This window comes from Chiloscyllium punctatum, chromosome 8 (genome assembly GCF_047496795.1).
Source record: "Chiloscyllium punctatum isolate Juve2018m chromosome 8, sChiPun1.3, whole genome shotgun sequence".
NCBI classification, from domain to species: domain Eukaryota; kingdom Metazoa; phylum Chordata; class Chondrichthyes; order Orectolobiformes; family Hemiscylliidae; genus Chiloscyllium; species Chiloscyllium punctatum.
Window position 1 is genome coordinate 77610662 of NC_092746.1, and position 14236 is coordinate 77624897.

At 39.5% G+C, this 14236-nt stretch overlaps 1 protein-coding gene across 6 annotated transcripts in view; it reads left to right on the top strand.

Annotated features, from left to right (window-relative positions):
* Positions 1-14236, top strand: part of adam22 (ADAM metallopeptidase domain 22) — a 391455-nt gene that overhangs the window by 168193 nt on the left and 209026 nt on the right. For all 6 annotated transcript variants that reach the window (XM_072575862.1, XM_072575864.1, XM_072575865.1 and 3 more), the window contains exon 6: positions 4641-4710. In XM_072575862.1, the coding sequence (XP_072431963.1) occupies positions 4641-4710 (70 nt within the window). The remainder of the gene's footprint in view (positions 1-4640; positions 4711-14236) is intronic.

Consider the following 14236-nt stretch of genomic DNA (forward strand, 5'->3'; position numbering starts at 1 on the left):
AGTGGTACTTTCTGGCCTTGAGCTAAGTTCACCGCTGCACCACAAGAGCCATTACTTATAGAACATAGAACGTAGAACAATATGGCACAGAACAGGCCCTTTGGTCCTCGATGTTGCGCCGACCTGTGAACTATTCTCAGCTCGTCCCCCTACACTATCCCAAAATCACCCATGTGCTTATCTAAGGATTGTTTAAATTTCCCTAATGTGGCTGAGTTGACTAAATTAACAGGTAGGGCATTCCACGCCCTTATCAGTCTCTGCGTAAAGAACCTGCCTCAGACATCTGTCTTAAATCTATCACCCCTCAAGTTGTAGTTATGCCCCCTCATACACGCTGATGTCATCATCCTAGGTTAACTACATTATATACTTGCTGTAAAGGATTGCAGTGAAAGTTAGGCTTGCTATTTTATGTCAATGTGGAAAATTTGGGGATATTTTTAATCTGGGCATCCAGTTTAGCTTAATTGGTTATATTGCTTAGAGTTTGAACCAGATTTCCCACAACAGCTCTGCCCTCAACCTTACTCAGTAAAAGTAATCGCAGCACTTGGCCATTAGAGTCCTGAAGAAAAACTTTAATGTAAGCCACTAGTTGGTAAATTGATTAGATTGGCTGCCTATTGTACATTCTATACATTTTTCAATTGTGTGGATTAGGTTGAAATGATCTCTATAGTTTATTTAGAATATTAAAAATATACTGGAAAGACTAAGACATTTTTCACCAGAGAATAGGACGTTGAGGGGTGACCTTATTGAGGCTTATAAAATCAAGAAGGGCATAGATAGTTGAATGACAAGGGTTTTTTCCCCTATAGGTTGTGAGAGTTTAAAACTAGGGAGCATATTTTTAAGGTGAGGGGAGAAAGATTAAAAAAGGACATCAGAGGTAACTTTTTTTTAAAAAGAGTTGTTAAAGTGTGGAATGAACTTGTCAGGGAAAGTCGTGGATGCAGGTACAGTTAGTGTTTAAAAGACATTGGGATAAGTTCATGAATAAGACATATTTAGAGGGATATGGAGGCAGTGTGTCTAGTTTAGTTTGGGAACATGTTTGGCGTGGACTAGTTGGACCGAAGGATCTGTTTCCATGTTGTATGATTCTATAACTCTACCACTGTCGCACATGAGATAGAAGGTTACAGTTAAGATTTGATTGTTGGATCATTTCAGGTCAGCAGTGTTCCATGCTGATGAGATTTTATCACCATTATTTAGAACATTCACATCCATTTATAGCAGCTACTTCTTCAAGGAGGTTTGTTTTTGCTAGTTGGACACATTCCCAAATTTCCCACTGTAAAAAGGTGTAAACATATCATTGGCTTTGGGCGAAAAAAAGTGTCCAATAGGCATAATCCTCTCATACCTCTCACATTGCCTTGAATAGTTCTGTATTTGATGTAAAAGACATTGATTGCAGGTCCCATATTATTGCTGTTTGAGTAAGAGAAAAGGCCCTCCAGCTTTGAGATATCAAGTTTGGTTATTGTTACAGAAACTTGCAATTTATTTAAGAGGAAACCTGGCTCTGCCCCTGAAACAATGTATTCTACAGGGCTATGGACCATTTGCTAAAATGTAGAGTTAGAATGGGCAGCTAGTTGGTACATGATGGGCTGAATGGTTTCTTTCAGTACTGTCGCATTTTTGTAGTTTGATGATGTTATCACCTGAGAAAGACAAAAACTGCCACTTGCAATGTGATTTAATTTGCAGTGTTTTAATCTATGTATTGTTTTCTGGTGCATCTGAACATTAGGATCTTGGAGTTACCAAGCTTTAAGTTGTTGCCTGAAAAGAAGTATTCAAATCTTTTACCTAGCTATTCTCGAGTGACAGACAAAAGGCAAGGAACCGATCCGTAACTTAATCAAACAAACCCTTCTTTTAAACTTTTAACTTTTTAAGTACCAATACTCAATATAAAACATACAGTCAGTGTAACATTTACTTCATCTAACAACTTCAACTTTATCTCATCTCATTTAACTTCACTTTACCTCACTTTAACTTAGTTCATGTTTAACCCTAACTCTTAATTTGATTCAATAAGTTTGGCATCATTCAAATACTACACTACATTCGAGTGAAGAGTCAACTTTGTTCTCTATGAAAGTCTCACTTCATGGTTCTTTGTCCTCTCTCTGAAGGTAACTTCAGAGCACATGCTTTTCTATTCTCTTCTGGAAGCTTCATTGCCTCTGAGAAAAATTCCTTTGTCCTGTTTGTTTATTTGAAAATGTGCTCCATTCCAGAAAGATCACTTGCTCCCAGCCAATGAATTGATAAAAGCCTGATCACATTGTTCAGGCTTGTGTCCCAGCCAATCAAACTTACTGGTAAACAATTCCCAAATGTTTACGGCATGTTGTAAACAGAGACATTCCATACACCATATAAAGCAGCAGTGGTGCCAGTATGTCTAGACGTGGAGGTACTGGGGTAAAACTGGGGTGGATGAAGTTAAAAATCCCACAACACCAGGTTATAGTCCAACAGGTGTAAGACATATCATGACCCTGCTCCACAGCTCCCCGATGAAGGAGCAGCGCTCTGAAAGCTCGTACTTACAAACAAACCTGTTGAACTATAACCTGGTGTTGTGGGATTTTTAAGTATGTCTAGAGACCACCATGTCACTTGCATTACATTACTTACAGTGTGGAAACAGGCCCTTCGGCCCAACAAGTCCACACCGACCCGCCGAAGCGTATACCACCCAGACCCATACTCCTACATTTACCCCTTCACCAAACACTACGGGCAATTTAGCGTGGCCAATTCATATAACCTGCACATTTTTGGATTGTGGGAGGAAATCGGAGCACCCGGAGGAAACCCACGCAGACACTGGGAGAATGTGCAAACTCCACACAGAGAGTCGCCTGAGGCGGGAATTGAACCCAGGCCTCTGGCGCTGTGAGGCAGCAGTGCTAACCACTGTGCCACCGTGCCGCCCTCTATTGCCTTATTTGGTCAACACAGGAAGCTACAGGCCATGATCAGAGTTTAAATTAGCTTGATCAGAATTCCCAGCATGCTTAATTATAGCTCTGAACTAGATCTTGTCAGCATTTCTGCTGCTGGCCACCTGACCACAAAGTGGTACTTCCAAAGTCCTTCTGTATCTTTCATTTAAAGAATTTTACACTTGAACATTTTGTCATATTCTATTCATTGCTTGAATACCTGACAATGTTTAATTAACAAATTGGCAGCACTTTATTCCTCCTGCTGTGGAAAATGGAAGAGTTGCACCATTTACTAAGGTGATGAGTCAATTATTCTGGAACCCATTTGTTCATATATCCTAAGGTTAACTAATTTATTGGAAGCCATATGCCCGTTAAGTAACTCAATTATTTAAAAATAAAATCATTCTAGGGGCATGCATGAAGCTTATATAGTTGAGTTGATTGCCTGTACCTGGTGGCCCTTGAGAAGGTGGTATTCCATTACATTCCTGATCCAATGTGAAAAAAATGTTCCTATGGTGTTGTTAGATGGACAATTCCAGTTCTGAGTGAGACCTAGGGTTCTGAGTTAACAAGAATGAAGAAATGGTGGTATGTGGTTAAGTCAGGATAGTACGTGGCTCAGAGGGATCTCTTATCAAATAAATCACCAAATGAAATGCTTCCTAAGGCAAATTTTCACCTAAAGTACTTTGTTGCAGTTGTCTGCAGTTGGGAGAGCTGAGAAGAATAATTTACTCACTAATTATTCAAGTGCAATAGCATGGAGTTGAAGGGAATTAGAGTGGTTTCCATTTGGTTGTTCAGCTCAAAGGTAACCTGGAAAAAAATGCAGAAAAATTATGAGAAGCTTAAGTATGCATGAAAATTATTATTAAAAATAAGAGCCAGGAACATAAAAGGTAAATTCCAAATGCACTTGTACTTGGGTTGAACTAAGAAACGTATGCTTGCCAAGCCACAGCCAGAGTATTCGACTTGCATCTATCCAGTTTTGTTTTCAGTAAGTTACGTCTTTGTTCTTTTATTATTCAGATGCTACCTTTTATTTGAAGAACAGACACATTAAGGTGATAATTGTAGAGGGCTTCCAATACTTATACCAATTGCTACAACCTTCAAGGTTAACAAAGATGTATATAACTGATGTCAGGGAAGGTGAAAACCTATTAGCAAACTTTGGTGGAACAACCAACACCTAATTTTGAGCTAGTGGACAGTCAGGAAGATGTCAGGCTGGCACATGGCCATGACGTTTCCCTTTTGCATTTCCGATAATGGATCAGTGTCATTTTTTTCAGCACCAGAAGTGTTAGAACATCTTTTCGGTAGCCCAGGGCAGCTGATGGCACAAATGCAGTCAGCACATTATCAGGAAATCATAGCCAACAAAGCTGCATGCATCACACTTACAATGGAATTGTGCTTGGCAGCATTGATCTGTTTTTATTTATGGACATTTCTGAAGAAAATTCTGTTCTTTTATAATGCCTGTAATGGAGTTTTGTATCTTGTTCCTGGCACAGAAGTGAATGTTTGTGAAAGTTCCCCAGATTGGGCTTCATAACCTCTGTCAGAATTATGTTGAACAAGTGGAAGAAACTTTGTGAAAATCCCAAAACCTTACAAAGAACTTTTCTCATTTTGTATCCTCAGTGGTATGTTCTATGATGGAAACTACACTTATTTGGTCGAACCAGCACAAAGAAATGATCAAAATACTTTGGTAAGTCTTATTTCTTAGACTATAAGAAATTAGGTTCTGGATTAGTGGTGCTGGAAGAGCACAGCAGTTCAGGCAGCATCCTCAGATACTGCCTGAACTGCTGTGCTCTTCCAGCACCACTAATCCAGAATCTGGTTTCCAGCATCTGCAGTCATTGTTTTTACCTATAAGAAATTAGGTATTGTATTATAAATTATATATTAATTTTGAGGTACAAAATTATTAATTGCTCCTTTTCCTGCTAAAAGCTCTCCTTTCAAGAGAAATACAGGTGTCCGTATAAAATGGCAGTCCTGAAGTCTTTCTGTAATAACAGTGTCAATGTTTGAAGGTTTCTGTCTTCTTCAATTCTGTAAAGTTACAACTTCTGATAATGAAGTAAACCAGTAGAATTATGAAAATCAAGTTAGTTAGACTAATTGTGGGTCATGCCCAAAATTGATCTGTGATGTATGCTGATACCTCTGTTTTGTATTATTTCTTCTTGGACTCTTCATGCTTTTTCTCTTGAAAGCACTCTTTTTTTAGCTGGGAAATCACTCCATGGGTGGTATTTGCCTGTGGGCACATCATTCAAATAGCCATTTTCCAGGTGTCAGCCCAGAAAAGGCAGTCATTGTGCTATGTTCCCATTCAACATTTACTGCGGGGAGCTCACTAATAATCAAGCAAGAGCAACAAGCCTGGAAACGTTCCCCTATGAGGAAGTTGCAATCAAATGTAGACTTTCTACAGAAAGAAACAAACTCAGTCCACATCAAGTACTGAAATGGGGATGTCACTCTTTCTTTTGTGTTTCATCGAGATGAACACCGCCCAACACAAGTTTGTTGGTGAATCTGCTCTACTCCGAGGAGTGTTACTTGTCTCAAGGGAGGACGTCCCACCTTCAAGAGCTGCTGGCCAGTTAAATGGCTGGCAGCTATCTGGTCCCAGAAATGTCACTGGGTGATTGCGACTCCGTCCAGTCCCCGACCAGTGATCTTAGCACTCTCAGAGGGTTGTGAGTCTTTACAACTCCTTCCAAAGAGAGCTATGGGGAAGAGTCCGTGTATATATTTAAAGATGAGATAGATAGATTGGTTCTCGATAGTAGGGAAATCAAGTTATGGAGAAAGGGTAGGAAGGTGGGCATGAGAAATGTTGGATCAGTCATGATTTAATTGACTGATGGAAAAGGCTTAAGGGGCCAAACAGCCTACTCCTCTTCCTGTTTCTTATGTTCCATTGGGGAGATTTTTGGCAGGTCCGTGCTAGAGTCCTGGCAATCGAGGGTCGAGCGACAGTGCACAGGCCACAGGGGAGTGGGCAACTCTAAGGAGAGATGGCCCAGTTACCAGATCTTGGTGTGGCATTGATCTAACCAGGAAGGGAGGTCAAATAACTCTACAGAGGCCGGTATCCTGTCACCAAGTCACCCTTTATTTACACATTCAAAGCCCTTGACACTGATCCAGCTCTCTCAGAGCTAGCCCTCAGAGTGAACAGGATGTCTGACACTCCTGTTCTAATCTGTCAGCCAGGGCTCCCTAATTGGACCAGATTAACTGTCCCAACCTGAGAACTCATCCTGTATGGTCTATCTGGCTGACATTATTTTAATCACTACAGAGCAGGAATATTTAGACAATGCTTGTCTCTTCTTATGGTGTCTTCCATGGAGTTGTATGCACCATAGCTTCAATTTTTGTCAGTGCATTTTGACCCCAATCTACATTTGGATCTGTGGTGAAATAGTAGACTATTACTGTACTTACTAACTGTACTTTAACATGTTGATTAGTTTGGATTTTCTCATTTGCCTTCAACACATGAATTATTGTTGAAGTCAGCACATTCATTTCCTCAACTGTTCCTTGAAGATTGTGTCTTGCTTGATGCATTGTGTTCAGTCTTGGTCACCTTATTATAGGAAGGATGTTATTAAATTGGAAAGGGTGCAAAGTGCAGAAGAAATTTGCAAGGATGTTGCCAGGACCCAAGAGACTGAATTATAGGGAGAGGTTGGACAAGCTAGGACTTTTTTTTTAAAGCGTAGGAGACTGAGGGGAGTCCTTATAGAGGTGTATAAGGTCATGAAAGGCATGGATAGGTAGAATGCACTTAGCCTTTTTCCCAGGGTTTGGGAATCAGGAACTAATGGGGATCAGTTTGTGGTTCGAGGGAAAAGAATAAAAGGGAACCTGAGGGGCAACTTTTGTACACAGAGGGTGGTAAGCGTATGGAATGAGCTGCCAGTGAAAGTAGTTGAGGTGGGTACATTAACAACACTTAAAAGACATTTGGACAAATGTGTGGCTAGGAAAGGATTGGAAGGATATGGGCCAATTGCGGGGAAGTGGTGTTAGTGTGGATGGACATTTTGGTCGGCATGGACCAGTTTGAGCCAAAAGGCCTGTCTCTATGCTGTAGGACTCTATGACTCTATGATAAAAGACTATTTGAGTGTAGCAGAGATTGGCCATTCAGCCCATTGAGTTTGCTCCACCCTTCAGTGACATACTAACTGGTCATATAATCCTCAACTTTACTTCCTTACCTTTCCCCGAACCCGTAATTCCCTTACTGATTAAAAATGTTACCCTTTTTGCTTGTGTTGGAAGAATACCTTCCTTTATGACTGTAATGTAGACATTTCCATTTTTTGGAGCTTTAATAGAACATTTCCCAACATTTACACTTTAATTCTCTCCTGAAAAATATTTGCGTTACACTTTAAATTAACTGAAGCTGATCTGTTTTAATCAGTTTATGTTGTCTCGGACTCCTTGATCCTGGATTACATGAATTTCTGTATCGGCCCTGTTACTTCAGTCGCCATGTATCATAGTATCTGGTCATTATGAGGCAAGCTCGATCTGAGTTGTAATTTATTTTTTAATTTCTCATCCTTTCAGCCAGAAGAACCGCACCATTTAAAGTTGCCCTTTTTACCAGCCACATTTAGTTTTAACTCAGGCAAACCGTGATATGTGTTCAATAACTAACTGACTTTGGCCTTAGGACCACTTTCACAGACTCCTGTCTCACAGAGCAATCTGCACCCCTGCACTGGAGCTGCAGATTTCTGAAATGGTCTGAAATGCTTTCATTTGTTGTTTGAACTATTCTTCAGTATTGAGTGTTGCCATTTTCTTGAGGTTCACTGTCCTCAGCAATCAGCAGTATCTGTTTTACCTTGAAAGTTGACAGCATAATTTGCCTCATTGAGTCTGGTGCTGCTAATTTAAATCTTTAGATCATCATGTTGTATGTGCTACCATCTGTATCTTCTCAGTGTGTAGCTTTTCTAGGGGATTACATGGCCTCATGTGTAAGAAGATAGCCAAACAAAATTGCTTTCTGCAATTATTTACACTTTATAAGAATAGTTACTATAAAGATGGTTAAGAGAACCTTGCCTTAGCTCTTTTCCCTCGAACCACAAACTGATCCCCATTAGTTCCTGATTCCTCATTCCAGATGCTTACCACCCTCTGTGTACAAAAGTTGCCCCTCAGGTTCCCTTTTATTCTTTTCCCTCGAACCACAAACTGATCCCCATTAGTTCTTGCCTCCTACATCATCAAAGCAGCTTCTGCATATGGCACTCAATCAAATGTTAACCCTTTCATTTTTTTTAGACCTATGTAAAATATGACAGTCCTCTGACTCTGTGCAAAGAATTTAAATTGTTCATGTAAGGTGGGGCTGTCATATCAACTTTCCATCAGCAACTCAGGACATGCACATTTATAGATGTTACCCCAGTCCTGATTAATAACTTGCCTTTTCCTGGGCTTTGGGCCAGCAGCCTAGACAGATATCAAAGGAAGTCCCATTGTCCCACTTCTAGTGCTGCAATGAGGACCTGCTGTTTGTCAAGTTTTTAATAAAGCAGCTCAGAGCTGATCTCCTTGGTTGGTAGAAATGCGCATCCGTCCCAATGATTCAGCAAAAGCATTTTGATTTCGTGCTGGTTTATTCACACCCACAGGTTGCAGGCAGAACTGAAAGTCAGTGAACATTTTTGAAGTTCTGCCCTTTCAGGCTTCACATGAATATTTGACATTTTTCTCAAAGGTATTTCAAATTTGCTTAAAAATGTAATAATTTGCTTAAAAATGCACTCCTGATGTGTCGGTGTTAAAGCTTTTCAAAGAGGTCAACAAGAGTTAAACATAAACAAATTTATCCAAAACATACATAGGAGCATCTGCAAAATGATATATCAGTTTTGTTCTAGTTTGTCATTAGTTGTATTATTAAAATTACATTATTTGAATATTGCTGAAAAGCAACTCATTTTGTCGAAATTGTCCAACAACAATTCACAAGAAATACCCAATATTTATGCGGTATTAGGGGAAAGTACTCAGCCCAAAGTTGTTTTCACTTTCATAAAAACCAACAGAACTACAGATGCTGTAAATCAGAGACAAAAACAGAAATTGCTGGAAAAGCTCAGCAAGTCTAGCAGCATCTGTGAAGAGAAATCAGAGTTTTATTTTAGATTAGATTCCCTACAGTGTGGAAACAGGCCCTTCAATCCACACCGACCCTCTGAAGAGTAACCCACCCAGACCCATTTCCCTCTGACTAATGCACCTAACACTATGGGCAATTTAGTGTGGCCAATTCACCTGAACCGCACATCTTTGGACTGTGGGAGGAAACCGGAGCACCTGGAGGAAACCCACACAGACACAGGGAGAACGTACAAACTCCACACAGACAGTCGCCCGAGGCTAGAATCAAACCTGGGATTCTGGTGCTGTGAGGCAGCAGTGCTAACCACTGAGCCACCGTTAATATTCAGGGTTCAGTGACCCTTCCTCAGAACGAATTTCTCTTCACAGATGCTGCCAGAGCTGCTGAGCTTTTCCAGCAATTTCTATTTTTGTTTTTCCTTTCCATGGGTATTGCTTCAAGAGTGCAAGACAAAAAGTTTGAACAACAAGTGTCTTTTTCAGCACTGTTCTAATTCTGCACTACCAAGCAACTAAAATTACATTCATAATTTCTTTTGCAGCACAGATAAATTGACTTCTATCTATGTTGTAAATGCCTGTGAATTGGTGGTTCTAACATGTTCTCAATATCCTGTAAGAGTTAAATTCCTAGCAGATGTTTGCCGTGCTTCTCTGTGGATAAGCTTAATGAGGGAAGAGAAAAAGAATGCATTTTTCCAATTAAAGATGAACTTTGTAAATAATTAAAAGCACCAGGTTACATCACATTTTATTAAACTGTAGAATAGACCTTTCATTGAGGTTTCGCCAACATTGAATAAGATCATTGCTGATCGAACACTTCAGTGCTTTTTACCCACACCATAGTCATAACCCTGTACTCCTTCAATAATCTCTCCACCTCTACCTGAAACGTAAGTAATGAGTTCTCATTGTCCTCTGTGGTACAGAATCACAACATTCTGAGTAAAAATATTTTGTCTCATCTCAGACCTAAATTACATCCTCCTGGTTTGTAAATTGTGCTCCTTGGTTCTAAACTCCCAAACCAGGGGAAACATCTCACCTGCATCGACCGTGTCTATCACTTTAACTGTTTTGTAGATTTCAATGAGATCACCTCATTTTTTGCAACTCTTTGGAAAAGATAATACAGGCTTAGTTTGCGTAACCTGTTTTCATAAGACAGTGTCACATCCTGGAAACAAGTCTAGTGAACCTTTGTTCACTCCCTTTATGACAGTAATAAGGGGATCAAATCTATACACAGTACTCCAGATGTAGTCTAATCACACTCCTATACAATTGAAGCAAAACTTCAATTCCCCTGTTCTCAAGTCGTCTTGCGATAAAGACTAGCATTCCACTAATTTTCCTCATAACTTACTGCACCTGCATATTAGCCATTCGTAACATAACCACAAAGGCAACTTTATACATTTATACTTTCCAACCTTTTATCATATATGAAGTATGCTGCACATCTGTTCTTCCTACTAAAGTGGATAACCTCATTTTTTCACATTTTGTTCCATCTGCCGTATTTTGTCCATTCAGTAAGCCGAACCACAACCTCCTGAAGCTGCTTTATATTTAATTGTAAGACACAGAATTTACAGAAAAAGTTTACTGTGTGATGTAACTGAAATTATACATTGAAAAATACCTTGATTGTTTGTTAAGTCTCTCATTTGTTAGAATGACCATGTTAGTTTCATTTCTTTCATATGTAAATCACAAAACTTTTTTTAAAGGTTATGTTCTCAGGTGAACTTTAACAATTGGTGTCAGCCCAGATAGTGTGTTGAAGGTGTTAACCCCCTGTGTGCTGCTGTCTGTGCCATAATGTTTAGGCTAATTCTAATCTAAAAATGAATTAACAGAATCTTACATGGATTCATGCAGTTTTTGAGCAAAGTACAATATAACTCTGCAAGTACAAATTCGCCCCACAAACATATATGTGTATATGTGCATGTGGGTTTGAGTGTGTGTGTGGGGGGTTGGGGGGGCAGTGAGAGGTTGTGAGTGTCTGTGTGTGTGTGTGTGAGAGTGTAAAGGGGTCTAAGTCTGTGAGAGGATGCATGTGTGTATGTGTGAGTGTCTGTGTGCGTGTCTGTGTATAGGAAAGTCTGTGTGTGTTTATAGTTAAGTTCGGTACCCAAGGGGGGGCCTCAACCAGGACCTTGGGTTCATGTCACACTCCAGGTGACATACACACACACACACACACACACACTCCTACACACACACACACACACACACTCCTACACACATACATTTTTTTACACACGTACACATACACACACACACATACACATATACGTTTGTGGGGTGAATTTGTACTTGCAGAGTTACATTTTACTTTGCTCAAAAACTGCATGAATCCATGTACGATTCTGTTAATTCATTTTTAAAATTAGAATCCGTCTAAACGTTATGGCACAGGCAGCAGCACACAGGGGGCTAACACCTTCAACACACTATCTGGGCTGACACCAATTGTTAAAGTTCACCTGAGAATGTAACCTTTAAAAAAAATGTTGTGATTTGCATATGAAAGAAGTGAAAATAACATGGTTATTTTAACAGATGAGAGGCTTAACAAACAATCAAGGTATTTTTCAATGTATGATTTCAGTTACATCACACTGTAAACTTTTACTGTAAATTCTGTCTTACAATTGTGTATTCCACAACCACCAGATGAACGAACAGTGCTCCGAAAGCTAGTGATTCCAATTAACCTTGTTGGACCATAACCTGGTGTTGTGTGATTTTTAACTTTGTACACCCCACTCCAACACTGGCTTCTCCAAAAAGTAACAAATTTGGAAATATTGCTTTTCATCCTCACCTCCGAATTATTGATATGTATTGTGTACAGTCATTCCACAATGCAGGATTCTCTCAAGGTCACACACCTCTTGTACTAATGGCGATAATTAATGTTGATAGGAAGCGTCTGGCCCAAACTATCTGTGGAGTAATTTTGAAGCAAGGCATGTCTGGACCCCAGTGAATTAGGAACAGGAGTCAACTAGATTTCAGGACCAAAAGTTTGCAGAGATTAGTACAAGAAAGGAAGGTTCACGTGTGGGACTATCTTTCAATCACTGGTCAATCTAAAATCATTTTCCCATAAGTTTATATGACTGTAATAACAATCAAAACATTTAGCATTGTGGCATATACTCTGAGAAATATGCTTGTAAAATGATTGTTGATTGACAGCATCATTTATATCCTCTTACTTTACTCGTACCCTAAGTTTAACTTATCCTTTCCCTCCACCCTGTTCTCAACTTTTTTTAACTCCTTCAAATGTATTTGTTTGTCCAACCAAGTTGTGGGTTGGTGATAAGATTATGACACTTCCAAAGTGAAATACATAGATTTTTTGATCTGTTCATTTCCTTTCAAATTTGAATAAATGTATATTTAGGGTGTAGGTTTGCTCACTGAGCTGTAGGTTTGATATCCAGACGTTTCATTACCTGGCTAGGTAACATCATCAGTGGTGGCCTCCAAGTGAAGCGAAGCTGTTGTCTCCTGCTTTCTATTTATATCTTTCTCCTAGATGGGGTTCCTGGGGTTTGTGGTGATGTCATTTCCTGTTCGTTTTCTGAGTGGTTGATAGATGGCATCTAGATCTATGTGTTTGTTTATGGTGTTGTGGTTGGAGTGCTAGGCCTGTAGGAATTCTCTGGCATGTCTTTGCTTAGCCTGTCCCGAGATAGATGTGTTGTTCCAGTCGAAATGGTGGTTTTTTTTCTTCTGTGTGTAGGGCTACGAGGGAGAGAGGATCGTGTCTTTTTCTGGCTAGCTGGTGTTCGTGTATCCTGGTGGCTAACCTTCTTCCGGTTTGTCCTATGTAGTGTTTGTGGCAGTCCTTGCATGGAATTTTGTAGATGACGTTGGTTTTGTCCATGAGTTGTACTGGGTCTTTTAAGTTTGTTAGTTTTTGTTTGAGAGTGTTGCAAATGTATATTTTAAAAGTAGTTTAAAAACTTGGCAGAAATGAAAATTGGACCTGCTTTTGATGAAAAATGCGAATGTTTTAATGTGGGTTCTTCTGTTGTTCATGTAAGTCCAATCTAGACTTCAAAGTTTCTTTAAACCTTATTTATAATCAATACATACATGATGATCCGGCAGCAGAATCCTAGCTGTAAGCTGCACTGGTTCCTAAGACATGACTGTTGAAGTCACAGTTATGATGCAGGCTTGAAGGTCCTAATTGGCTTATTCCTGCATCTATTTTCTATGTTTATATCACCATATGCCTCAGAGGCTATCTGCATATTCATTAAACCCTGTCTCTAGACAAAGTGTTGCACTGGGTGCAATTCCACTGCATCCATCAAGTAAAAAAAACATGTCAGAGTAAAAAATGTCCTTCATGCCTACCCATGGAACATATTGTATTACTTTCACAGTTCAATAGCTGTCTTTACAACTCTTTTCACTTAAGTGGTGCAATATTTTTAATTAGAAGGAGTAAACTACCCAGTATCCCAAGACTTGGGCTTCAGTTGGACCAGAACCAAAGCCAGCTTCCAAAGTGTGTTGAGTATCTTTTTAGATTTCCAATGAGGATTTAAAAATGAATTTAAATATCCTTACTGTCAAATAGAATGTTCACGTCATTTTGATTGCCAAAACTCCTTTTAAGAAGCTATCTCATGAACAATACTTCTTGAACCACTCTCCCCTCCCCAACAGTCACTCTCAACTATCTGTGAAAGGCAGATTCATGTAGAATTTGAATACTGTCTTAATTTCTTTTGTACTGCTTACATAGATGTACACGAAGTGGCACTGTGAAAAATCATTTCTAGTTCTTAATTCTCTCTCTTTTTCTCAGTCTCATTTTTTTTGACATTATGTAACACACATTTTTCCTCATCCGTTCGAAGTGTCAATTACACAGGGTTACATATCCTTCCTACAGGGTGCATGCTGGAGATTAAAGTCAAGCGTGTGGTGCTGGAAAAGCACAGCAAGTCAGGCAGCATCCGAGGAGAAGGAAATTCGACATTTCAGGCAAAAGCCTGAAACTTACTTTGTTAGAA